Source organism: Polypterus senegalus, chromosome 10 (genome assembly GCF_016835505.1).
Source record: "Polypterus senegalus isolate Bchr_013 chromosome 10, ASM1683550v1, whole genome shotgun sequence".
Classification (NCBI taxonomy): domain Eukaryota; kingdom Metazoa; phylum Chordata; class Cladistia; order Polypteriformes; family Polypteridae; genus Polypterus; species Polypterus senegalus.
The window spans coordinates 10321112-10347605 of record NC_053163.1 but is presented as its reverse complement, the minus strand read 5'-3'; the positions used below and the strand labels follow the sequence as shown (position 1 = coordinate 10347605).

Below are 26494 nucleotides of genomic sequence, written 5' to 3'. Positions count from 1 at the left end.
AATTTCTAAAAAGTGAGACAGAGTTAGTGTGGCTGGTGGTCCATCAAATTCAAAGCACTTTTCTGAAGCCATTCCACATTAACAAGCTTGACTTAGTGAGGCTCAAGCAGGAGGGCTGGAGCTCAGGTTATTTGCTACATTACAACATTAGTAAAAGTGCACATAAAACACAAACCAGTGTAACACAATACTAAAATGATCCTTTGTGTTGCCTGGTTGGCAGCTGGAGGTCTCTGCTCTCTTGACTCACCCTGTAGGCACCCGTCACTCAGCTTCTGCGCCGAGGTTCACTCCAATGGTGTGCCGTCACTTGGATCAGGCGGTGATTTACCGGAGACTTTCCCTCTGTCACTTATGGTCAGGAGATTGGCGCCCTCTTGTGTCTGTTTTCCTTCTTGTGCCAGCAACTGTCGGTCTAAATAAATTTAGTAACGAAAATGTCAAAATATTCAGCAAAAAACAAAAAAGTTTTTTTCAACATTGTATACAGGAAGGAAATTCCATGGACTACATTTAAAATTTGTTCAATCTGAATTGTGAAATAAAATGAAATACAAAGTTTGCTTTAAAATAACATTTTGAGACTTGATTAATCCAAATCTAGGTTGCCGTGGCTGAGCAGAGCCTATACCCAGAATAACTTGGGACCAAGGCAGGATATTGGAAGTCTATCACAGGGTCCACTTATACACACACCCACGCTTAAATAGAGGCCAACTTGGAATTGGCAATTAATCTGCATAGGTGCCCAGAAGGAAGGACAGGCACCCTGGTCGTGATGAAGGAAGAATTCATACAAGACCAGGAGACCAAAATGGCTGAATGGGCTCAACGGGAATAGTTCATTCCCCCACATGACAGGTGGCAATGTTCCTCGAGGTTGGATCAGTTTGTAGCAGTGCTACTGGAGAATGAAACTTCAACTCCCAGCAGTGCCTCTGACTGGTTATCTGCTGAGGGTGCAGGGGCTGCTGGGTACAAGGAGGCAGCGTAAGATTTAAAAGGAGGCCAGCTTTTATGGAGAGGAAAAAAAGTCATTTGTGTTTCGCGTCTTGAGTTGCCTGTTTGTTTGCCTTCCCGTTTTGCTACGTGTGCATTCGTGTTCTTGTCCTGGAGATCGTCTCCTGTTCGGTGTATGGAATGTCTGAGGATTTGTTGTCATCCTGCGAAGACAGGAGCGCTCCAGATCCCATCAGACACCATCATCTGATCAGGAAATACCAGTAGGACTGACCTTTACATTCACATAAAGCGAGCTGATCTCTGGACTATCTATCTACGACTCTGGACTGAATACAATGAGGACAGTTTCATTTATGTTAGGTAGAATGCCTAGAGGGGGCCGGGTGGTCTCATGGCCTGGATCCCCTGCAGATTTTATTTTTTCTCCAGCCGTCTGGAGTTTTGTTTGTTTTTTTCTGTCCTCCCTGGCCATTGGACCTTACTTTTATTCTATGTTAATTAATGTTCTCTGATTTAAATTCTTACTTTTTCTTTTTTCTCTTTCTTCATCATGTAAAGTACTTTGAGCTGCATTATTTGTATGAAAATGTGCTACAGAAATAAATGTTGTTGCTGTACAGTACCTCTATCATTTCATTTCACCAGTTGCTATTTTCATGGACTTCACCGTGTGTGGTTTTTATTAGTCGTTTATTATTGTTGAGTTCGTGTTAATTGTATAACGCCGTAAGGGGAACTGGGTGGGATCATTCTGTTTACATATATTTAATTTATTATTGTTTAATACATTCTGCCATTTCTGTTTTATTACCAGTTGCTTTTTTGTCTCTGTGAGGGAGTGGGCTGGGTGCATTCCTGTGATCCCCACTGAAAAAATAAATAAATCACCGCCCTATCAACGGTGTGCATCTTAGCTGGGTGTTTTAGTTCACTACAAGTTTAAGACACCCACAGGCTGGCACGGGATTAGGAGCTGGGAGACGTAGCCCTGTCGGGGTCTCTCTGAGTGCCATCAGAGGGTGTTGCCAGGACTGCCCTGGTTTTCATATGACACAGAACTGCTTCAGAGAGCATGGACAGTAAACCAGAAGCGGCTCCAGGGCTGACTTTAAAAGAGAGTTCACCGCCTTGGAGTCAAGAGGCAGTGGGCAAGGCTCTCTTGGAGGAGGAAGGAGAAATGTATTTTGCTGTTGTATAAAGAAGATGTCTCTTTTGTCCAATAAAATTCTTTTCTTTTTTATTTTATTGATGTTATGGTAATTACACAACATTCCATACAGATAAATCAATTCCTACAAACATAAGATCAAAAACAAATCAACCCCCACCCCTGAGAAAGAGAGTTAAAAGCCAGCAGACTAAAACTTAAAGCTAGTAAAAATAAGTAAGTAGATGAATTAATAAGTGAATGATGATAAATCTGCGGCGTGCTGGCACCCTGCCTGGGGTTTGTTTACTGCCTTGCGCCCTGTGTTGGCTGGGATTGGCTCCAGCAGACCCCCGTGACCCTGTAGTTAGGATATAGCGGGTTGGATAATGGATGGGTTATGATAAATGAAAAAAAAAAGGAAAAAATGGGAGAGAATCTGCTTCCTCAGTATTTTAAAAGCTTATTCTAAAATTTTATTTATCAGATCCTGCCAGGTTTTGAAAAAGTTTTGCACAGATCCTCTAAGTGAGAATTCAATTTTTTCCAGTTTCAAACAGTATACTGTATAACATCGGTTACCCACAGACTTAGAATAGGAGAGTTAGGATTCTTCCAGTTGAGCAAGATAAGCCTACATGCCAGTAGTGTAGTAAAGGCAACCACAGTTTGTTTGTCCTTCTCCACTTTAAGCCCATCTGGAGGAACACCAAACACAGCTGTTAGTGGATTAGGAGGGATTGTGACACCAAGGCTGTCTGATAGGCATTTAAAGATTTTGGTCCAGAATGATGTTAATTTGGCGCAGGCCCAAAACATGTGACCCAGTGAGGCTGGAGCTTAATTGCAACATTCGCAGGTTGGATCTTGCCCTGGAAACATTTTGGACAATTTTAAGCGAGACAGATGTGCTCGATATATAATTTTGAGTTGAATAATTGTATGCTTTGCGCATATGGAGTTTGAGTGAATTCTCTGCCTTTTTACTTTCCACTCCTTTTCTGAGATGTTGAGTGAGACATCCTTTCCCAATGTCCTCTTGGATCTTTGAAAGGGAGGAACTGTAAAATGGTTTTATATATTACAGAAATGCTGTCCGAGTCCTCGAAACTGAGCAATATTTTTCTGGCATAGAGGGAGGTGGGAGGTGAGGAAAATTGTGCAGGTTCTGTTTAACAAAATTTCTGATTTGAAGATAGTGAAAGAAATGTGTTGCTGGAATGTAATTGTTCGTAGGATGCAAAGACATTGTCTGTGTACACATCTCTAAAATTCTTTATTTGAACCTGGAATTGTGTTGGGTATTGCTGTGTCTGTGGTTTAGGGGCTCAGCGGCGCCCTGTAGTGGCTACAACCTGCCATACATGTCTGTAGGGGTGTAGAAGGAAAAACCCACAAAGACACAGGGAGAACGTGCAAACTCCAAATAAACAATGGACAAAAAAGGGGAAAGCTGCACTAACAACTTTGCCGTTGAGCTTTTTTTAATGATATATTTTGAAACATGATTGAAGACACTCTTGGAAACTTGTTAAGGGTAAATTCTGCACAAACATTAAGATGTTTTTTCTTTACAGAGAGAACCACAGAGACATGGAAAAAGCGACCAAGCAGTGTGGTAGACATTGGAGTTTGGGGACCTTCAAAATACGACTTGATGTCATGTTAGAAGAATTAACTGGATAGGACTGGTAAGCTTTGTTGGGCTAAATGTTCTCATCATATTTTTGAGATGTTCTAATGTTCTAAAGGTAAAATCACTTTTCCAGAGTCTATTTAAGATGACAGAGCACTGAATTCTTTAACTAAACTTTGAATAAAAGATTAAAAGTTTTGCTGTTGTTAGGGAAGCAATTCAAAGTTACTGCTAGGACCTCGTGAAGTTCGGATTTCATTTTGGTGTTAGTCACTTTTCAGTTTTTCACCTCCACATACATTCACATGGGCCTGTCCCTTAAGGCTCTTCATTTCCTTTCTACGCCTGTTCTCTGTTTTTTCCTAGGCAAATGTCTGGCACTGGATGTTTTCTCAGTTGGTTAAATTTTATAACAGAATGCTACAGATTCAATATGAAGGTCTTTCAGCACTTTTTCTGTTTATGAGAGCATTTTTTTTTTTTTTGTCTATGAGTGAAAGCAACTGGAGAGTCATGACGCCAGCTGGGGTTCATCAGTACTATGGCTTGTTTAAAGTACAGCAGCGCTGTTTACATGACCAGAGTTTGGTGGTCTGCATTTCCTGAACATTTAAAATCCCTTTTCTTTTCAAATCATGGTGAGTTATATTGAAGAAAATATCAAATATCAAACTTATTTAAAGTTATTGTCTGCTTTTACATGCATTTTTATTACTATTTAATTTAATATTGTTTTTTGTATCAGTATACTGCTGCTGGATTATGTGAATTCCCCTTGGGATTAATAAAGTATCTATCTATCTATCTATCAAATGTAATAGTCATAACTTTATAGACAGTAAATTAATAATACTTACATCTCCTTAAAAGAAAGATGACACCAGATAGCAAAGCCAGAACCAAAATCAGCAGGATGACTACAATGACGTACAAAGCTGTAATGGTGCTCTGGGGGTTATCTACTGGGAATAAGCAAAAAAAAGGAAATGAATTAATGAAAGACTAAAGACCTTTCTCCATGTGCAGGCTTCACTATCAGTTCAATATGGTGAAGGAAACTGGGAGGCTGAGGAAATGAACTGGCAAAGACCCCACTCCACATGTGAGGGGCCTCAGGATTGGGATAAACGATACAAGTAAAAAAACGCAAAGTGAGTGCAGCCATTAAGAGAGGAGTGTGTTGAGGTTCTTCTTGTCTTTTAATGACTGATTAATTAAACTAAAGAAATTTTCTTTTGTCTCCAGCTTCTCAGATTTTTCTCCTGAGACAAAATACCTTGGAGCTCTCACAAGTGTCTTCTCTTGAGTTTCAGCCAAGTCACAAAAGGGGCTCAGATTTTATAAGCAGTGTCTTGGTTTTTTTTTTTTTTTTCACAATATGAAAGCATGCTCAGTAATATAAGGTGAAGTGTATGGACAATTACTTTTGGTGATAGAACACTTTGATTAGAAAGTTTGTTTCTGAATAATACTATTAGTTGCTCCAATTTATATTTGATGTGCTCCAATTAGATGAAACTCATTCTGTAACAAAAGGCAGACACTACGGCATAGTGGTGAAGAGCTTGGGTTTCAAACCCTGAGGTTTGTGGGTTTAAATCCCACTTCTGACACCACTTTGTGACCATAAGACAGCCACTTCATCTGCCTGTGCTCCAGCTGGAAAAACAAAAGACGTGTAACTTATATGTTGTGAATCTCCTTGGATAAAGGCATCAGGCCAATAATAAGTAAAAAATATGAAGTCACGAAAGAGATTAGAACATTCGGGAGCTTGTTAGAGATTGAAGCAAAATGGTACACGTTAAGAAAACATGCACATTTCAACATGAAAGAAAATAAGACGCCATTTTGATTCAAGATCAGGTTCAGTTTAATACACATCAGTACTATTATCACTATCTATCTATCATATAGTGCCTTTCACATCTATGTATCTATTATATAGTGCCTTTCACATCTATCTATCTATTATACAGGGTGTCCCTAAACTCTGAATACATAGGAAATATCACTATTTACAACTAACTATATTTTATTTGCCCCACAGACGACTCGAGATGTGTGAATGGTTTTCCATTAAACTGGAAAATCACATTGAAGGTGTTATCAATTAATATTTCAATTAAATAAAATAAAATATGCATTTTGTCTTTGTGTCCAGACTTTAGGCACACCCTGTATAGTGACTTTCATATCTGTCTATCTGTCTATGCCTACTATGCCAAAATCTATCTAATCCTGCTTGCTATACCAAAATCAATCTGTTTATTTTCTGAATCTGCATTATTTCTTATGAGGTTATCAGGAGCTGCAGCCAGTATTACTAATACTGAATGCAAGGCAGGAGCCATCCATGTACGTGACACACTGGCGTGTTTTAGGTCCTGCTCCTGTTCCTGAACAAATTAAAAGATAAACATTCTTAAACCGGCGTAATCCAATTTCATGAGTGTGGAAATCTATCCTGTCAGCACTGAGCAGAAGGCAGCATGCAGTACTGAACAAGGCACCAAGCCAGACCCAGTGACAGGGAGAACATTTAGACTTTGCATTGACAATGCCTGGTGCCACACTGAACCCAGGACCTTGTCAGCATTGTTCTGGCTTTGAACAAATTAATGACTTTAAAACGTACATGAAATTTAATAATTCTCTGAAACCACAAGCTTTTACTAAATTGCAAACGGATTTTCTTTATTCGATGTCTTACCATTTTCGGTAACTGTATTGTGCACCACCCCTTAGTGCACAATTACGAGAATTTTAGTCATAGCCATATATAAAAATTGTCTAAAAATGGAAGGACAGATATCACTCATGTATCTTCTGAATGGATTTACAAATGACTAAGAAACAGCTTTCTTACCTCCCAGCTTGATAGGAATGATTTTAGTGAGAGGGTCTTTAAATCCTTCCTGTTCCACCAAGCAGGAGATCTCATCCTTCTCATTGAAGGATGTCAGTAAAAGCGACTCTGTGGTGACATACGTGCCGTCACTCTTCAGCTCCGATTTATTTAAACCCTTTCCATTTCTCATCCAGGTTACCACGATGTTATCCGGATAGTGTCCATCCAGGCGGCAGGTCACCAGTTGCTCCTTGTTCTGCTCCAGCACTTGAGATGTCACTGTCACTGAAGGGCGCCCTACAATGAGCACAGTCATTAAAAGTCTGGGAATTTAGCACTGTGTGGAAAATGTGAAGACATCAGTGACCTTGTGATGGAGCAAAATGACACAGCATGTGTAATAAAGGTGCAACCATCGTTTGATTAAGCACTAGAATACTAGCAACCTGTCTGAAGAAAAGGCCTGAGCTACCTGGACAGCTTGCATACTGTAAATGGTTCAGTTAGCCAATATAAGGTTTAATTTTGCTTGACTCCTCATTGCATCCATAATGGCTAACATGGTATAATACACTACTGCTAAATCAATAATTCTCACAATAAAGAAGATGAGGTTAATGGCTTGATATAAAAACTTTTCACTTTCTTAGATATTTTGAAATTTCATGTCTTTCACTACAGGACCACTCACTGAAGTCATTATTGCTGATATAATTTCTCAAACAAACTGAGTGAATGTTGCATTAATGTGCCAGATTTGTTAAATTTGATTCTCTTGATTTTTTGACAAGACTTAAATTGAAATTTCCAGTTTGGGTCAATTTATTTCAAGAAATCAAAAATTCTGATGAGTACACAAACTTATTTTATCACAGAATGGTTCTAAGAAGACATCGAAAGATTACAAAAGCCCTCATTGACACTCTTTTGGACTAGTCATCTAACTTTAAATTTGATTAAACATCACCTAAAATGTGCTTAATAAAATTGTAAAACTTATTCCAAGACAACACTTAACTTACATAAGCAGCACATCCACGGTGCACAGTTCCTCACGAGTGCAACTTACTGCGAAACATGAGGTGAGTCGTCTTCACCAAGGGCACATTTCGAGAATAGTGGTCTACCCGACAGGAGATGGTCTCATTCGCTGTCCCACTGGAAGGAGTGTACTTATAAACGCTCTGCACACTGAACGTGCCGTCAGGATTGCTCTGTAATTGTGGAGCTTCTTGAGAGGGTAGACTTTTTGCACCACTGAACCACTTAATGGAGATGTCTCTTGGATAGAAGCCCTCTGCGTGGCACTCTAGCATGCCAGGCTGATCCATCACAAAAAGTGAAACATTCAGAAAAACTTGAGGGGCAACTAAAGGAGGGAAAAAAAACAACAGAACTTGAGTTACCAGAGGAGGTCCTCACACGTCGTGTATTCTAATGGTCAGCATAGTCCTGTGCACTGCCAAGCTTTCCTTTACCTATACTCCAAACAAAAATTGTATTTCTTATATGTTGCCCTGTTATAGTTTGTAAAGATGGCCGAGACAAAATGATACTCATACATTTTCCAGGAGAATGAAGATAACAAACTTTCTGATAGACTAGGCTGACCCTCCTTTTAAGGCGACCAACTTTTAAGTTGACCACTTCTTAAGGCAATTCAATATGTAGATCAATTTGATATTTTATACAAACTCATTAATTTGGTTATATTGAATTTGAGCGGTATTACCTTAATACTCGTAGTTTCTGTTATTTTTGTGATGAAATTTAAACTTTTTTTCTATATTGAGGTCGCCCTTTTGAACCCCCCTGATATTTACTACGCGGTGAGGCATTTGTACTCCATCAACATTAATTATTTCCAGAGACATAATTTTGTCTATTTTTCCAGCGCATCGCGCACAAAAGCAAGGAACGATGGGAGCACCAGAACTCTGCTCACATCATGTCGCTTCATACCGCAAGCTGCAAGTAGTAAGTCTGTAATAAGCGGAATACTGCTACGCTTTCCACTCACGGGACGGAAGGACAATCCCGACCGCTTTTATATAGTAAGAAAGAAGACGAAGATATCGCACAGTCTGGAGTAGAAAATCATCTTTTACCTGGAAAAACGAAACTACAAATCCCATCGTGCATTGCAAAATGAACGGGGCATGTGTGAAACTCCGCGCCTGCATAGCACTCACGGGACGGAAGGACACCCGACCGCTTTTATATAGAAGGATTTGGTGTTTATCAAGACCAGCGCTTGACCACAACCAACAGCGTCAAAGACAAACAAGAAAAAAATCTCACGTTGCTCGTGTCACGTAATTCTACTGTGGTTTTTCCAGAAGAATTTATTTAACATTATCATTGCAAAAAATGCATGTATTTTGTCTATTGTGAGCACACTACTGATTGACTTGACACGGAAGTAACGCAAGTTTTTTACTTTCTTGTACACGAAGTGTACAACAACAACAACAACATTTATTTATATAGCACATTTTCATACAAATGATGTAGCTCAAAGTGCTAAGAGAAAAAAGACAAAATAAGTAAGAATTAAAATAAGGGAAAACTAATTAACATAAAATTTAAAAAAAGGTCCGATGGCCAGGAAGGACAAAAAAAAAAAAAATCTGCAGGGGTTCCAGGCCACAAGACCACCCAGCCCCCTCTGGGCATTCTACCTAACATAAATGACCTCAATCAGTCCTCATGGTATTCAGGGTTCTAATGGAAGAACTTGATGATGACGGTCATGTGGACTATGTGTAGGGAAAGTATTGTAATTGTCCAAAAATTCAACCTCAAGATTTTCATGAATTTCAACGTTTTAGACCTCTCCGAGTCCGATTTACTTTCTCGTAGGAAAAGTATTGCAATCGTCCAAAAAATTATTTTCCAGATTTGGATGAATCTCGACATTTTAGACCTCCATGAGTCCAAAAATACCTTTTTTTTTAAAAAAAATTATGTCTGTGTATGTGTGTTTGTAAACACGATAACCTAAGTACGCTTTCAGTTAGGTCAACCAAATTTTGCATACAATTTTTAGGGACAAAATGTAGATTTCAATCAACTTTTGAGCTATTTCCACTAACCGGAAGTGGTACTTTATAATTCATGCAGCTGCGGAGTCAATTTTACTATTATAATAATTGTTCAATATATAATTAATTTGCTCTGATTTGTTGTTGATAGTTCTTTAATGTACATAATATAAAAATATAATCATTGTTCTGTGGTTTACTCCTCAAATATCCATCCCCATATCTAAGTACAGTATACAAGAAAGTCAAGCGGAGACCACTCCCGATTTTTCATGGCCGTTTTTATATTGCTTGTTGTGATCCAACATTGGACTCAGTAGACACCCATTCTATCAGATAGTTTGTCACTTCAGTTCTTCATAAAACCAGCAGATTAATCATTTTTCTCTGCCATCACTTCAAACCACACGAAGTATATAAAAAAAACTTTAGGTGGAGTATTCCTTGAACCTGCTTGAATTAAAGTCATTTGAGATCAATGATTCATTTAAACAGAAATATATGTAATGTGTGTACTATTTTGAAGGTGAATAATATACAGTACTGCAGTCTTTTGGCAGCTGTGAAGGACATACAAGTGTCTGGGTGGCACTGGATGATCTCCAAGATAAGCGAATCAGCACTTTATGCCGTTCTCTTTAATTTCACACTAGCAGGAACAGGGGCGGTGGGGTGATTAGTGATGACTCAGGCGCCGCTGCGAGTGGCAGCTTTTCCAGCAGCTCCGTGTATGACTTTATTTTTCTACCTTTTTCTCTATTTCACTGATCACTCCTACCACTTTCTTTTATGTGGACTCGTTCCCTGGACACTTTTTACCACTTGGACAAGGATTTTTACACGCTGAGACTCATCTAATTAGGTAGTCAACTTCAAGCGCTGAGAACAAAGGCCCATGCCGGAGCGGTTACCTATTTACCCAACGAGGTAAGAAGGTCGTATCGTGGCAGCAGAATGCCAAGTGACTAGCGAGAAAGTACCGATAGAAGCCTTTGCTGCCTTCTGTGATCCTGGGAAATGTGAACTCACTACCAAATAAGATCGACAAAACTGGCTGCGCTGGTGAAAAAAGTCAGGACCTACAGAGAATGCAGTTTGTTGTGTTTTTGTGAAACGTGGCTAACAACTAACATCCCAGATGCTAACATGGAGCTACCAGGGTTTAGCACAGTTACAGCGGACAGAGACGCAAATACCTGCGGGAAGCGGAAAGGAGGAGGACTCGCTCTCTATGTGAATACAAGGTTGTGCAACTCTGGACATGTAAACGTTTAAATCTCCACTTGCTACAGGGACTTTGAACTGTTGGCCGTAATTCTGTGTCCCTACTACTTGCCCAGAGTGACTGATAATTTCCCCTTGGGATTAATAAAGTATCTATCTATCTATTACTGCAATTCACAATATCAGAAATGCACAATAAATTGAAGAAATTATATATAGAATTAACAAATTGAAGGCATGGAGGTGAGGTGGATATTAGGAGAGAATAAAAGGTTACCTGTTACTTTAAACTTGATGATGCCATATTCTTCATTCGGAGCTTCGACAACACCGCACTCATACTGCCCTTCATCGCTAATAATCACATCCTTTAGCAGCAGACTGGCATTGCCCCTCTCTATCTCATTTACAAACAGCTGTACCCTTCTGGATGAGGGGTTCATCTGTCCAGCGTCAAACTTAATCAGCTCAGCATCATCATGTTTCCACACAATCAGCACATCTTTGAGTTCAATCCGACTATTTGCAAAAATGCAGGGCAGAAGAACATCTGAATGTTGGGGTGCTGTGACCTCAGGGTGTGGAATGGAGAACTGAAATTCACCCGCCACCACTAAAAGACCAAACAGAAATTACGTTAACGCTGCAGAAATAACTATAGAAAACAAAAATACACGGTTCACCCTGGAAATAATTTGTTTCAAAATGAAATTGTGTTAAGATAAGAGGGGACTGCAGACCAGCCCAAGACATGACACGGCCGTATATTGAAATTTACTGACTGAAAACACAAAACTCTACAAAGACTGCAGAAGAAAACATGTTGGAGAGATTTGGTCATTGTCATTTCCTGTGTGTTCACTAATTTTTCCTCATGCTCATCAACTATATAATAAAACACTACAGTATGTATATGTGTACGTCCGGCCCCTCTGAGAAATCTCATTGGTCAGTTTGGATGTCACCTGATAGGTTTTGCTTTGGATGCTCAGTAAAACCAAAGGCAAGCGAGATAGGAAGCATTTGACACAGGAGGTTGGCACACATGAGGATACCAAGGAAAGGTAATCGAGAAATGTTGAAAGTAGCCTTCAAAGACAGGAAGTACTACACAATGTCTTCACAATGGGAAATGGGGCACCACCTACCAAAGTCAAAAAGAGAGCAGATGGTGAGCAAGGAGCCATAAAATAAGAATGTCTGAGAAGATGGCTTTATGGGAATGCGGCCTAGCATGGAATCACCAGCCGAGAGAGGTTGAGACACACAAGGACACCAAAGAGAGGCTAATAACAAACCCGGAGAGTACATGTAATATCAAATAGTTTTCAATTTATTTTATTACCTGTCATCAACAGGTAACATAGCTACAATTAAATATTACATGTTGTACAGTGGTGTGAAAAACTATTTGCCCCCTTCTTGATTTCTTATTCTCTTGCATGTTTGTCACACAAAATGTTTCTGATCATCAAACACATTTAACCATTAGTCAAACATAACACAAGTAAACACAAAATGCAGTTTTTAAATGATGGTTTTTATTATTTAGGGAGAAAAAAAATCCAAACCTACATGGCCCTGTGTGAAAAAGTAATTGCCCCCTTGTTCAAAAATAACCTAACTGTGGTGTATCACACCCGAGTTCAATTTCCGTAGCCACCCCCAGGCCTGATTACTGCCACACCTGTTTCAGTCAAGAAATCACTTAAATAGGAGCTGCCTGACACAGAGAAGTAGACCAAAAGCACCTCAAACGCTAGACATCATGCCAAGATCCAAAGAAATTCAGGAACAAATGAGAACAGAAGTAATTGAGATCTATCAGTCTGGTAAAGGTTATAAAGCCATTTCTAAAGCTTTGGGACTCCAGCAAACCACAGTGAAAGCCATTATCCACAAATGGCAAAAACATGGAACAGTGGTGAACCTTCCCAGGAGTGGCCGGCCGACCAAAATTACCCCAAGCGCAGAGACGACTCATCCGAGAGGTCACAAAAGACCCCAGGACAACGTCTAAAGAACTGCAGGCCTCACTTGCCTCAATTAAGGTCAGTGTTCACGACTCCACCATAAGAAAGAGACTGGGCAAAAACGGCCTGCATGGCAGATTTCCAAGATGCAAACCACTGTTAAGCAAAAAGAACATTAGGGCTCGTCTCAATTTTGCTAAGAAACATCTCAATGATTGCCAAGACTGTTGGGAAAATACCTTGTGGACTGATGAGACAAAAGTTGAACTTTTTGGAAGGCAAATGTCCTGTTACATCTGGCGTCAAAGGAACACAGCATTTCAGAAAAAGAACATCATACCAACAGTAAAATATGGTGGTGGTAGTGTGATGGTCTGGGGTTGTTTTGCTGCTTCAGGACCTGGAAGGCTTGCTGTGATAGATGGAACCATGAATTCTACTGTCTACCAAAAAATCCTGAAGGAGAATGTCCGGCCATCTGTTCGTCAACTCAAGCTGAAGCGATCTTGGGTGCTGCAACAGGACAATGACCCAAAACACAGCAGCAAATCCACCTCTGAATGGCTGAAGAAAAACAAAATGAAGACTTTGGAGTGGCCTAGTCAAAGTCCTGACCTGAATCCAATTGAGATGCTATGGCATGACCTTAAAAAGGCGGTTCATGCTAGAAAACCCTCAAATAAAGCTGAATTACAACAATTCTGCAAAGATGAGTGGGCCAAAATTCCTCCAGAGCGCTGTAAAAGACTCATTGCAAGTTATCGCAAACGCTTGATTGCAGTTATTGCTGCTAAGGGTGGCCCAACCAGTTATTAGGTTCAGGGGGCAATTACTTTTCACACAGGGCCATGTAGGTTTGGATTTTTTTTTCTCCCTAAATAATAAAAACCATCATTTAAAAACTGCATTTTGTGTTTACTTGTGTTATATTTGACTAATGGTTAAATGTGTTTGATGATCAGAAACATTTTGTGTGACAAACATGCAAAAGAGTAAGAAATCAGGAAGGGGGCAAATAGTTTTTCACACCACTGTATGTAAACAGAATAGGCACACAGTACAGTATGTAGAAATGAAACCACAGAGCCTTGTAGTCTGACCCATGACCAAACTCCACCAGTGAAACATTAAAATAACTGTGACAAATGATCTATCAAAGAGCTCCAGTTAAGGGGTCATCTAAATGGCAGTTGTGAAAATGGAGACGAAAGAGCACGCTGATGAAGTCAGAAATCAGACACAATGCTGTGAAAAGGTATTTGCCCCCTTCCTGATACACTCCGTTTCTGAGCATTTGTCATGTTTAGACAAAATGTAATATTAGATAAAGAGAAGCAGAGTAAATATAAAACTCCATTTGTAAATTGGAACAACCCCAATGATGAAGATAACAATCCAGCCTTCAGAGCCCCAAACATAAAGGCTGCCACTGTATGGTGTTTCAAAGTACAAGATTTAAGGGGAAGACACATACAGACAAAGCGAGAGCCACAGTGCCAAAATGCCTTCCAAGACATGAACATAATGCACAACACTGTATTTGAAAGCCTGCACATGTGGAGGACAAAAGAAAAACTTAATGTGGGGAATTGAAAACAAAATCAGAGGAAAGGGTGGGACACATCTGGAATAACGACAGTCTGTTCAACTGAAAAGGAAATGAGCCCACGTGACTCTCTAAAGGCAGCCTGTAGCAGCAGAGAGGAAAATAAAAAGGTAGCCGTTTAGGAAGTTCAGTTAGAAAAAGAAACTTGGAAATGTCTGAACTCAAGCAAACAAGAACTGAGCAAAGGAAAAGACAGAAGACCAGGAAGGTAGGGAAGAAAACTGAAAATGAAGCACATTGCTTTTCTCTAATGCACTTTATCTCAGTCTTTTTTTTTTATTCACAACAGATTTCTTTGCACCGTCTTTTTGGTTTCCACAAAACACTGGAATCGGCGTAGAAAAACTGCCATGTAAGCTTCTTATGTTCATTTCTGTGCCTTGATAGCCGATTGCCTTAATAAGTTATATTTAAAGTCGAGCTATGCATTAATTTTCTCTAATAATTAACTGAAATATATTATACATTTCAAGGAGTGTGTGCTGACAGCAGAATACAAGAGTGATCTACAAAAACATGAACGTTAGGGGTGATGAACAACATCTGCTTTAAATATTCCCAGCTATGAAGACTGTATTTTCTAACTTTGTGATTTTAAGTGAAACCTTTCTTGGACGATGTTTATTTCAGTGCCTTTTACACCTTTTAAAATGCACAAAAAAAAATAATTAGTGTAGTATCTGTATGTATAAGTGTTTAATTAATATTTAAAAATACTGCATATAGGATAAAGTCATTTATTTTCAACGTACTCCTCATTAGTAACAGCCAGCAGGGATTCTAAGCACATAAGGAGACAGTTTTATCTAAATGTTTCTTAAAAAAAAAAAAAAGTTTTTAATTCTTGAGCCGTACATTACTATTTATTTATTCACATATTTATTTACCTCTGAACCACTTAAAGCAGTTTTAAGAATTTTGAGGGAGTTGGACATTTTTTAATATTTTCTTATCTCTGAGATATGGGAGGAATTCAGACTGCCGAGAGGAAGCCCAGTGAGCCCATTTAAAGACTGGCACTGAGCCCAGGGCAACTGTGCTGCGGTTTGAAGTCCCAAATCTGAGGACTTTCTGTGGTGCCTTGAGGGCTCGCTCTTCTCTATTAATGACATGGACATCTGGGTCAAATTAAAGTAAGAATTTCTTCCCATTGTCTTCTAAACCACAACAGTTTTACTCTTCTCTTAATACAAAGTGAACACTTAGTGCAGTTTCTTTCCATTTTTTCTTGGCAAGCTGTTAACAGATTTTATTAGGAGTGTTAAGATCTCAGGCCGCAATGTGGCACAGCAGACAGCACTCCTGCCTCACAGATCCACTTTCTTCAGTCTACATGGATGTTCTCCCACCTCCCACAGATGTGTCTGCTATTCATCAATTTGAAATGGAGCTCACCGGCCCTGTGATGTTTTACTGATTCTTGTCTTGTGCCCAGTGGAACTGAGATGAGAGGATTTAGACAGTCAGAGAACATTATATTTACGCCAACTGTTAAATTAAGAAAACCACTTTAATTTTAAATCAATTAAAATGTACTGAATATTACCATTTAATGTGATTTTCTCTATTTTGTTTGTCCTTGAAGCTAAACACTAAATGGCTACAGAGTGCATTATGTGAAGTACATTTCAAATACATGGAAAGGAAAAAAAAAAGGCTGATGTTGAAACCAGGACCACCTACCTAAAAACATCTCCATCTTGAGAATACGAAGACCTCATGACAAGAGGCCTCCTCCCAAACACTAAAGACGTTACACAGACGTTACTCCGGAATCTGAAAGTCTCTGTGTATCGCGTTTGAGTTTGCTCCCAGTAAGCAGCACTACATAAAGAACGGCAGACACGACAATTTTACATTCCCTTTGTATGTTGTAAGATATATTTATTGTTACACAGTCGACATTTTGACTTCATGTTTTCAACACCTTTACACTTTTTAGGCACCTAAACACAATCAGACCGCTTTCAGTATGACGTGAGTGTTGTTACTGTGTGTCAGCATGTGAGTCTGTGAACACCGCAAATAAAACACAAGAATGAATCTCGGCCAACTGATATGTTAGAGGTCTGTAGATATAAAGAAAAGTCACTCAAGTAGAGTTTGCTGTAAAAGACAAAATTATTTTGTGCTTCTCTGTAATACAAAAGACACAAAGCTGAGGAATAAGAAAAATATTTTTTTCAACAAGACATGATTTTTCATTTCTTTTCCTAAATATCAGCCTGCAATACTGCATTGTTAAAATCACAGCTTTGTGCAAGAGTGACACATAATGGGGGCATCAACAACTAACCATTTCATAGGTTTATAGAGTTATTACTGTCGTGTGCACAAAGACCAGTGAAAGACTCACTCGAGTGTGCGAATCGACATGCGGCACGTGGCCACTCACTAGCGCCATGATTAGTGAGCAGAGCCACCGCACCGCGACACTTGTGTCTTCTGGACCTGAAATATCTCAGAGCTCAGCTGACAACACCATCGGCTATTAGGAGACTGGAGAGTGTGGCACATTTCAGAATCCAAGTCTATAATAACACGAGATGTACACAAATGACAAAACAGAATTCTAAGGTGGATGAACTTTCTTTCGGCTAAAATTTGTAAGATTGAACATTTTTGTACATATTTAAACTAACTTATTGTTTTAGACTCTCATTAAAGATTGCAATTTTCCTTTGACATATTGACTGCCATAGTAAAGTATTCAAAGCGGATACCTACAAGTTGGGCACACTTGTTTTTGTATATAATTTGATAATTTTTCAGTTGTATCTTGCGTCATTAATGTTATAAAATGTCCATGCTACAGTATAAAGCAGTGTGTTTGTGTCAAACAGTGGAAGTTGATCTTTTTCGTATTGTTAAACTTTGAAACACCAGAGGAGAAGCAATGTGTGTCACGCCAGGGTCCACCACCTAAATCTGTATTTCGTAAGGCTGTCGCCGTCTTATTTCTTATTTCATTCCTGCGGGTGAAGCACCAACATGATTAGCGTGTAGTAAGATATATCAGGCCCGAGTTGTGCGTACCTTTGAAATGTCAAATGAACACAAAAAGAGAAAGCATATTATAATTATAGCTGGGATAAACAGATACATAGTCATACGAAATCGATACATATATAATATAAAACAAACTCACGGTAAAGGGAAACAATCCATAGGAGACTTCCTTCGCATACCTCATGGTTTTACTTTCGTTTTCATTCGCAACACACTTGAGAAATGTCAGCTTTCAGTCACAGATTCATTGTATGCATATGGTATTGGAATTATTAGCAAATTTATCGGTTATAAAACCTAGTAATGATATAGTTCTACTTCTTTATTTGAAAAGGAATTAGTTCAGTATAAATAAAGTTGAATTTAAACTTAACCGAACATTTTGTAAATCAATTCGAAACAGCGTAGAATATGACATTCCTAAAAACAAGAGTAAATGTTTCTGAAAGCTTCTCTTAAACTGAGTCACGAAGCTATATAAATAAACTATTAGATTATTAGTAGTAGTAGTAGTAGTAGTAGTTCTCGGTACATACAGGAGATCACGTGACAGAGTTCGCCTAAAAGTAAACGCATTGAATAGGAAGACCAGAAGAGGCGTGGCCAAATAAAACAGGAAGTTTTCGTCTGGTGTGAGATCGACCAATCAGAGCTCCGAAAGTCTGTGGTATGCCATTCTCTATTGGCCCCGGTGAATTGGTGGCCTCTTCCTAATTTGCATGGCACGGAAGAATCATTTTCACCCAGCCGTCCACTTAGATGGCATTTTCGAGGAATCTGACCCTCGTATTAGATTACGAAAATGTAGCACCATGTAAGTCACGTTCGTTAAGAGCTCTTATTTAATCAGAAAGTTGTAACTCACACGAACCCAAAATAATAGGTATTACATCATTGATTATTAAGCTGTTAAAGACAACACAGTTCACTTCACAGCCACAGGTATCATTTTTTTCGGCAAAGCACATGGGAATCAGACCTGAGAAATCAGTTTAAAGGCAGCATTCCGCATAAGTGACCAATACAACATGGCGTATATCACATACATGAACATAGCGATAACATACAGCTTATAAGTGAGATGAAATGCAATATGAGAAAAACAAGGAAATTACAGTGAAGCGCAGGTATATATAATAATATACTGTATATACAATACATAATATATGAGAATTAACCAGCTACAAGAGATTGATACTAATATTAATAAAACGTTTTTAGTGGTAAATACATTAAGAAAATAAATAGACATAAACATGACTGTGAATTATCGTGGGAGTATCAGGCTCCCTTCCTTTAGTGGAAAATAAAACCATTTAAATAACATATAGAAGTGCTGATCCTGGTAAACCAGGTCTGTTTTCCTAAATGGAAGTTCTGAAATAAAACAATTCCTCAGTTTCTGGGATTAGAAACATTTTTCTGCTTAATTCTTCACCTCAGTATCATGTAACTTCTTAACTGATGGCTGTGACTGTGCACTCAGCTTTTCTGCCATCCCAACATTATTTTGTATTCCCTCTTTCCTACGGGCACAAGCTGACTTGAACAGCACAGTACTAGAAGATACATGAAGACTTTCGAGAGCAGAAACTGGGAGCAGCTACCACTTTGGTGGACTTTCATGTTAGAGTTCTCACCATGAAACTTGTGCTTCTCATTTCTCCCGTAATACATGAATTCAGCCTTAAAAAAGAGGCGCCTGAGCCACGTCTGCGATAAAAGCTGGAGCTTCCCCTGATAGCAGTGCAGCTTGATAAGGTGCAACCACCATCTGACATTTAGACCATGCGTTTGATTCGTATTCCACTTCACTGTTTGTACTCAATGCTTCCTGCAGAGCTTCTTGCTTCCTATGAAAGGATGATAGACATAGAGGGTCTATAAAACAGATAGTCGCAGACGGTCAATCTAAACAATTAGTTTGTTATAAATTAGAATATTAGTACAATCTGGAGAAGAACAGGCCATTAAGCCCAAACAAAGCTCGCCAGTCTTGTCCACTTAATTTTTCTAAACTTAAATCAAGTTGAGATTTTCATTTCATTTTTTTTCTGTTGTCTTCTGGCAGACACTTTTTCGTGGATTTTTCCACTTCTTTGCATTGACCCGAATTTCCGGTTAGCGTTCTTGAAGAGATGCAAGGCCGCTGTTGCTTGCTCCTTGTGCTGCCAAAAAGCAACTAAGAATTAACTCAAGTTTTTTCATTTGTTTGTGGTTATAAAAAGCAAAACACACTAAATGTACATTACATCACTCCAAACACAATAACTGACCCACTAGCAGCTAACATGCTGAACGGACTTCACTTGGAATTTCCCATTGGAGAGCTTGTCCTCCCTGTCTGTCTCAAACCAGCTGAACGCAGCCAAAGTGACCCAAAACACCTCTGGCTGCCCAACTAATGAACGTCCATCCATTCATCTGAGCCCGGAGCCTACTTAGTGGTATTTTGAGGGTCTTGTATCACTGAACACTCTAATAGTGTTTGACTGTTACGAGATAAAGCACTGAATACCTGAACTCTGTGGCACAGACAACTGGAAATGAGTGCCATGAAAGGTATGGCATGTTGAAACATTACATGACAAAGTAATTACAATTTTTTAATTAAGGCACTAATAAAACATTTATTAAATAACTTAAATAATACACCCAGAATGTTGATTTGAAGCCACCAATCTAGCATTCTTATAAATAACAAACACAAACATATATAAATCACCAAGTGCTATTTTAGTGTGTTATATTATCAAGTGTGTAAGCCACCTACTAATCCCCCCATTCCCTTGTCCTCTGCCCCCTACACTAACTGGTATATCTGGGCTCAGGCTGGGATTAAATGGCGTTTCCAGTTGTCTAAATTTAAAGCTCAGTATGCTGCAAGGACGTAGGAACTTAACAGACTACATGTGTACAACTGCAAAAGAAAAATACAAAGACAGAAGAAAAGAAGAAGTAGGCCTGACCTTTTTATATGACGCCTCGTAAAAAGAGAAGCTTTTAAATATTTGAAGAATATCTGAGTTTGAGCGAGACCTGCTACAGTTCTGTGTCTCAGCATTTTGCAATTTAGTCTCATGAATTTGATTCTCTTGACAATATTAATAAACACTTTTAAAATCTGAAATTAAGATCTTAACACATTGAAAATCAAAAAGCATCATCATTTCTTTAAATCAGCCATTCTAAAGCATTAATAAGATATAAAGTAACTTGGCAAATGGGCACACAAAGCTTTAGCAGCACAACTCGAACCCTGTCACCACAGCCAGCAGTCTGATCTTCCTTTCTATTCATGAGATTTCAGTTCAGCTCCCGTAATGTTCTTACTGTGCATCTTTGGCAGACATATTCACACCAACTCAGAAAACTAGAGCATCTGTCAAAAAGATTAAAAACAAAAATGTTAAAACAGATGAATCTTAAAGTGGAAGACACACGTGGTTGTACATTCTGATATTCAGTCTGCTTCGGAAACAAATAACGACATCTGCAAGGAGAACCTTCTGAGAAATATCAAGATATGAGAGGTCACCAAACATTCTCTCTCACCACTTCACCACCTAATAGGTCATCTAATAGTGACCTCATAATAATAGTGGCTATCTAAGTTCTACATGGCGGTGTGTACGAATGCAGCGGCTCGGTGCTCTTCGCTTTGGTGTTTAGTGTGCATGTGTGTGCTAGTAATACTACCTGTTTTACCTACATCTTGTCGAGCCGACAACATCTACAGCAGACAGGAACTTCTCAAGATCGGAGTGTGCAGCGAGGGGAGTGTTTCACCAGAGTTTCTCCAGTCCCACGACATTCCTGCAGACATAGCGAGGAGTCCCGGCTCTCCGTGGATTATCATCTCCGCGGGCAGGTGACGTTGAGAGAGAAAACAAAAGCGAGGCTGCAGGGCCGGCGTGTTAACAAGGTTACATAGACAGCCTGTTAAACCACCGCTCCCCAGTGTTTTTCTCACCAATGCCAGATCTCTTGTCAACAAAATCAATGAAATGACGCTACAGGTGGCAACAAATAACATTGTAAAGCACAGTTGCGTTCTGTTGATCATGGAATCCTGGCTTCACTCATTGATCCCGGACTCTGCTTCCAGCTAACAGGCTACACCGCACAGCGCCATAATAGGACCAGTGAGGAGGAGGGGAGCTGTGTACGTACGTAAATAACAACTGGTGTACAAGCACAGTGACTGTCTACCCCAACCTGGAGTATGTGACTGCGAGATGTAGGCCCATATATCTCCCTAGAGAGTTTACTGTGGTCATGATTACTGCTGTTTACATCGCACCGGACGCTAATGCAAACTTCTATCGGCTATCGAACTTTTACATCTTAGTATTAGCAGTCAGCTGACCAAGCACCCCGATGCTGTGTATATCGTTGCTGGGAACTTTAACCATGTGGATTTAAAATCTGTGCTCCCTTAATTCCATCAGCACATCAAGTGTGCCACCAGAGGAGCTAACACATTGGGTAAAGTCTACACAAACATTAAACAGGGCTACACCGCTACCACACCTGGGCCACTCTGACCACACGTCATTGTTTTTAATCCCGGCATACATCCCACTCAGGAAAATTGCCCCTAACAGCACAAGGACAGTTACAACTTGGCCAGATGGAGCCTCTCAGCAGCTGCAGGACTGTTTGAGTAGGACCAACTGGGACATCTTTGAACACGCAGACCTTGAAGTGTTTAGTGACAATGTATTGTGCAATATTAAGGACTCAACAGACATTGTCTCAGTGGATAAACATATCCGGGTCTACACCAATCAGAAGCCCTGGATGACCAGGGAAGTCCAGAGGCTGCTGAAAAAGGAACACTGCCTTCAGGTCTGGTGACAAGGTCCTCTACAGCACAGCCCATGCCAGCCTAAAGAGGGGCATCCGGGAGGCCAAGTCAGAGTATAAAAGGAAGATCGAGGAAAACCTGGACAGCAACAACGGCATGCAAGTGTGGGTGGGTGTCCAGCATATGACCCACTACAGCACCAGTCCCGGAACTGTGGGAGATGATTTATCGCTGGCTGAGGAACTGAACCACTACTTTGCCCGGTTTGAAGTGGATCCACCAGAGACAGCCAGACCCCATCCAGAAACCAACAACAGCCCCATCTTCACAGTGGGGGAGCACAAGGGTTAGGGTTATGCTGCAGGCTGTCAACCCATGAAAGGCAGCTGGACCTGATGGCATCTCAGGACGCATGCTGAAAGATCAGCTGGCTGGGGACTTTACCAGGATATTCAACCAGTCTCTGTCCCAGTCCACTGTGCCATCCTGCCTGAAATCCTCTGTCATAGTGCCTCTGGCCAAGAAACAGACCATCACCAGTTTTAATGACTACAGGCCAGTTGCACTGACCCATGTGGTTATGAAGTGCTTCAAGAAGCTAATCAGGAACCACATCATGTCATTCATTCCTCCCATGTTTGATCTAAACCAGTCTGCGTACAGAGCAAACAGGTCTACGGGGGACACTGTGGCCACTGCTCTCCATGCCGTTCTGTCCCATCTGGAACAGCAGGGGAGCTACGCACGGCTGCTCTTCATAGACTTCAGCTCTGTCCTTAATAACATCTTACCCCACAATGAAAAGCACTCGGAGTAGTGAGAAGAGCAATATATTAATATCAAGAATTACTAGTAGTAGTATTATAAACTATGTGTCCATGTGGACAAATAGCAGACCATGATTGCCAAAGTGGAAGTGCAATGTTTGGCAGAAGAAGGCAGGTGAAGTGCGCAGGAGAACGACTAACTACTTCAGTTAGAAGCCAGTAGATCTTTCAAGTTTTAAAAAAAATGTAAGCATTTAATAGGAAGAGAAAAAAACGTTAGAAAGATTAACCACATAACAATTAATGAACAATTCATTATTTTTTGTAACTCATTTGGTTCAACAATAAGTAACAAGGAGTCAAATCTTTTCCCATAGCAAGACAAGAATAAAGTCCAGATGGAAGTCAAACTGATCTCATAAGAAAGCAAAAAAATTTCATATGAGCATATTAGCTAGACATAATTAATGTTCGTAATGACATTATCTGTACTGTATTGAGATTTTTTAAATGAAAGCATGTTAGAGTGCCAGGCTTCATTAGTGCCACTCAGTAATAAATATAAAAAGTACAAGCAGGTTTCAGGCTTAATCCTGTAAGTGAGCAACTTGTGAAAAGTCAGACAGGGTTAGTGTGGCCAGTGGTCCATCAATTCAAAGCACTTTCTGCAGCCATTCCACATTAACAAGCTTGACTTAGTGAGGTTAAAGCAGAAAGCAAAGTCAGGGACTGAGAGGGTTGCAGCTCAGCTTATTTGCTACATTACGGTATCAGTAAAGGTGTACATAAAACACAAAGCGCTATACCACAATTCTAAAAGGCTTGAATGGCCCTTTGTGGTGCCAGGCTGGCAGCTGGAGGTCTCTGCTGTCTTGACTCACCCCAATGCACCCGTCGCTCTCCTTCTTCTTCGAGGTTCACTCCGATCTTATGCTGTCACTCTGATTAGTCGGTGATGTACCACAGACATTCCCACCATCACTTTTAGTCAGAAGACCGGTGCCCTCTTGTTTGTGATTTCTTTCTTGTGTCTGCAACTGGTGATCTAAATACATTTTGCAATGTAAATGTCCAAATATTCAGTAATAAGGTTTATAATCAGGGAAATTAATTGTATGGATTATATACTGCTCAAAAGAATTAAAGGAACACTTTTTAATCAGAGTATAGCATAAAGTCAATGAAACTTATGGGATATTAATCTGATCAGTTAAGTAGCAGAGGGGGTTGTTAATCAGTTTCAGCTGCTGTGGTGTTAATGAAATTAACAACAGATGCACTAGAGGGGCAACAATGAGATGACCCCCAAAACAGGAATGGTTTAACAGGTGGAGGCCACTGACATTTTTCCCTCCTCATCTGTTCTGACTGTTTCTTCACTAGTTTTGCATTTGGCTACAGTCAGTGTCACTACTTGTAGCATGAGGCGATACCTGGACCCTACAGAGGTTGCACAGGTAGTCCAACTTCTCCAGGATGGCACATCAATACGTGTCATTGCCAGAAGGTTTGCTGTGTCTCCCTGCACAGTCTCAAGGGCATGGAGGAGATTCTAGGAGACAAGCAGTTTCTCTAGGAGAGCTGGAGAGGGCCATAGACGGTCCATAACCCATCAGCAGGACCAGTATCTGCTCCTTTGGGCAAGGAGGAACAGGATGAGCACTGCCAGAGCCCTACAAAATGACCTCCAGCAGGCCACTGGTGTGAATGTCTCTGACCAAACAATCAGAAACAGACTTCATGAGGGTTGCCTGAGGGCCCAAATGTCTACTGCGCCCTGTGCTCAATGCACAGCACCGGGGAGCTCAATTGGCATTTGCCATAGAATACCAGAATTGGCAGGTCCACCACTGGCGTCCTGTGCTTTTCACAGATGAGAGCAGGTTCACCCTGAGTATATGTGAAAGACATGAAAGGGTCAGGAGAAGCCGTGGAGAATATTATGCTGCCTGTAACATCGTTTAGCATGACTGGTTTGGTGGTGGGTCAGTGATGATCTTGGAGGCATATCCATGGAGCGACTCACAGACCTCTACAGGCTAGACAATGGCAACTTGACTGCCATTAGGTATCAGGATGAAATCCTTGGACCCATTGTCAGACCCTACGCTGGTGCAGTAGGTCCTGGTTTCCTCCTAATGCACGACAATGCCCGGCCTCATGTGGCAAGAGTATGCAGGCAGTACCTGGAGGATGAAGGAATTGAAACAACTGAATGGCCTTCACAATCCCCTGACTTAAACCCAATAGAACATCTGTGGGACATTATGTTTCGGTCCATTAGGCGCCACCAGGTTGCTCCTCAGACTGTACAACAGCTCAGGGATGCCCTCATACAGATCTGGGAGGAAATGCCACAAGACACCATCCGTCGTCTCATTAGGAGCATGCCCCGACATTGTCAAGCATGCATACAAGCTCGTGGGGGCCACACAAGATACTGAAAAGCATTTTGAGTAGCAGAAATTAAGTTTTTGAAAAAATGGACTAGCCTGCCACATCTTCATTTCACTCTGAACAATTACACAATTGAGCCCTCTGTAGGCAGAAAACTTTTATTTCCATTAAAAGACTTGGCATCCTTTTGTTCCTAAGACATTGCCCTGTCGTTATTTGTATAGATATCCAACTTCATATTGAGATCTGATGTATCTAATGTGTTTCTTTAAAGTGTTCCTTTAATTTTTGTGAGCAGTGTATTTTAATTTTGTTTCATCTGAATTGTGAAATGATAATATTCAATTTCTGCTGTAACATAACATTCTCAGAATTGCTGTAAAAGCAGAAATAACAAAGACACTACATATCAAAGCAGTTGGATTTGCAGATAAGAGAACATAAAGCAATGAAATGAGGAACTGCAAAAGCAATCGGCAAGCCATTCATTTATTCAGCATTATAGGTAAAAGCAGTGCTCTGTGTGAAGGATCTGCCATCTCATTCAGCAGGCATTTGAGGCTTACAGGAACTCCTGAATGGTATATTTTTGTGTGATACTTTAAAGCAAACAAAAGATGGATACTGTACCTGCGGAATCAAACTGAGTCTTACAACAAGCGAGGAATGACAAAATATCTGAATGAAATGACTGCACTCCAACAAGTGGAGATGATGGTAGTCAGTGGGTGAGGTGCTGCAGCTTAATTTCTTAATAACTACTGACTGAAGGAAATTAAAAATACCCTGTATTTTAATATGTAGGTTCAAACAAAGGCCTTTTTATTGCCAAACCTAATGTAAGAAAAGTAAAGAATTACAAATAGGAAGTAGACATGTTAGATTTGAATGCACAATATTAGGTCTGAAACTGGAAAGGGTCCCTTAAGAGATGGACCTGGGAGTCATAGTGGACTCATCACTGTCAACATCAAGGCAGTCATTAAGATGGCTAATAGGATGTTAGGTTATAAAGCACAATATGTAGAGTACAAGTCCAAGGAGATTATGCACAGGTTTTATAACAC

General features: G+C 40.0%; 2 protein-coding genes and 1 long non-coding RNA gene across 6 annotated transcripts in view; 1 reads left to right on the top strand and 2 right to left on the bottom strand.

The window, feature by feature from the left end:
• Positions 1–19175, bottom strand: part of LOC120536697 (tyrosine-protein phosphatase non-receptor type substrate 1-like) — a 24941-nt gene extending 5766 nt beyond the window's left edge. Inside the window, exons 1-6 of one of the 2 annotated variants that reach the window (XM_039765143.1) lie at positions 19094–19175; positions 11143–11478; positions 7667–7966; positions 6616–6894; positions 4604–4708; positions 251–415 (exon numbers count right to left, since the gene is read on the bottom strand). In XM_039765143.1, the coding sequence (XP_039621077.1) occupies positions 288–415; positions 4604–4708; positions 6616–6894; positions 7667–7966; positions 11143–11478; positions 19094–19130 (1185 nt within the window). In that variant the 5' untranslated portion in view covers positions 19131–19175 and the 3' untranslated portion in view covers positions 251–287. The remainder of the gene's footprint in view (positions 1–250; positions 416–4603; positions 4709–6615; positions 6895–7666; positions 7967–11142; positions 11479–19093) is intronic. The other variant, XM_039765144.1, reaches the window with a different exon arrangement.
• On the top strand, positions 14488–15989 carry LOC120536698. 2 transcript variants are annotated; one of them, XR_005635172.1, is made up of 4 exons: positions 14488–14652; positions 14734–14796; positions 14918–15577; positions 15681–15989. It is a non-coding gene; the product is annotated as an uncharacterized LOC120536698 (long non-coding RNA). The 2 variants fall into 2 exon arrangements; XR_005635171.1 differs by having other exon boundaries at positions 14506–14652; positions 14918–15989.
• Positions 18278–26494, bottom strand: part of LOC120536696 (tyrosine-protein phosphatase non-receptor type substrate 1-like) — a 25740-nt gene continuing 17523 nt past the window's right edge. The window contains exons 6-7 of one of the 2 annotated variants that reach the window (XM_039765141.1): positions 23912–24075; positions 18278–20835 (exon numbers count right to left, since the gene is read on the bottom strand). In XM_039765141.1, coding sequence (XP_039621075.1) covers positions 23948–24075 — 128 coding nt within the window. In that variant the 3' untranslated portion in view covers positions 18278–20835; positions 23912–23947. The remainder of the gene's footprint in view (positions 20836–23911; positions 24076–26494) is intronic. The other variant, XM_039765142.1, reaches the window with a different exon arrangement.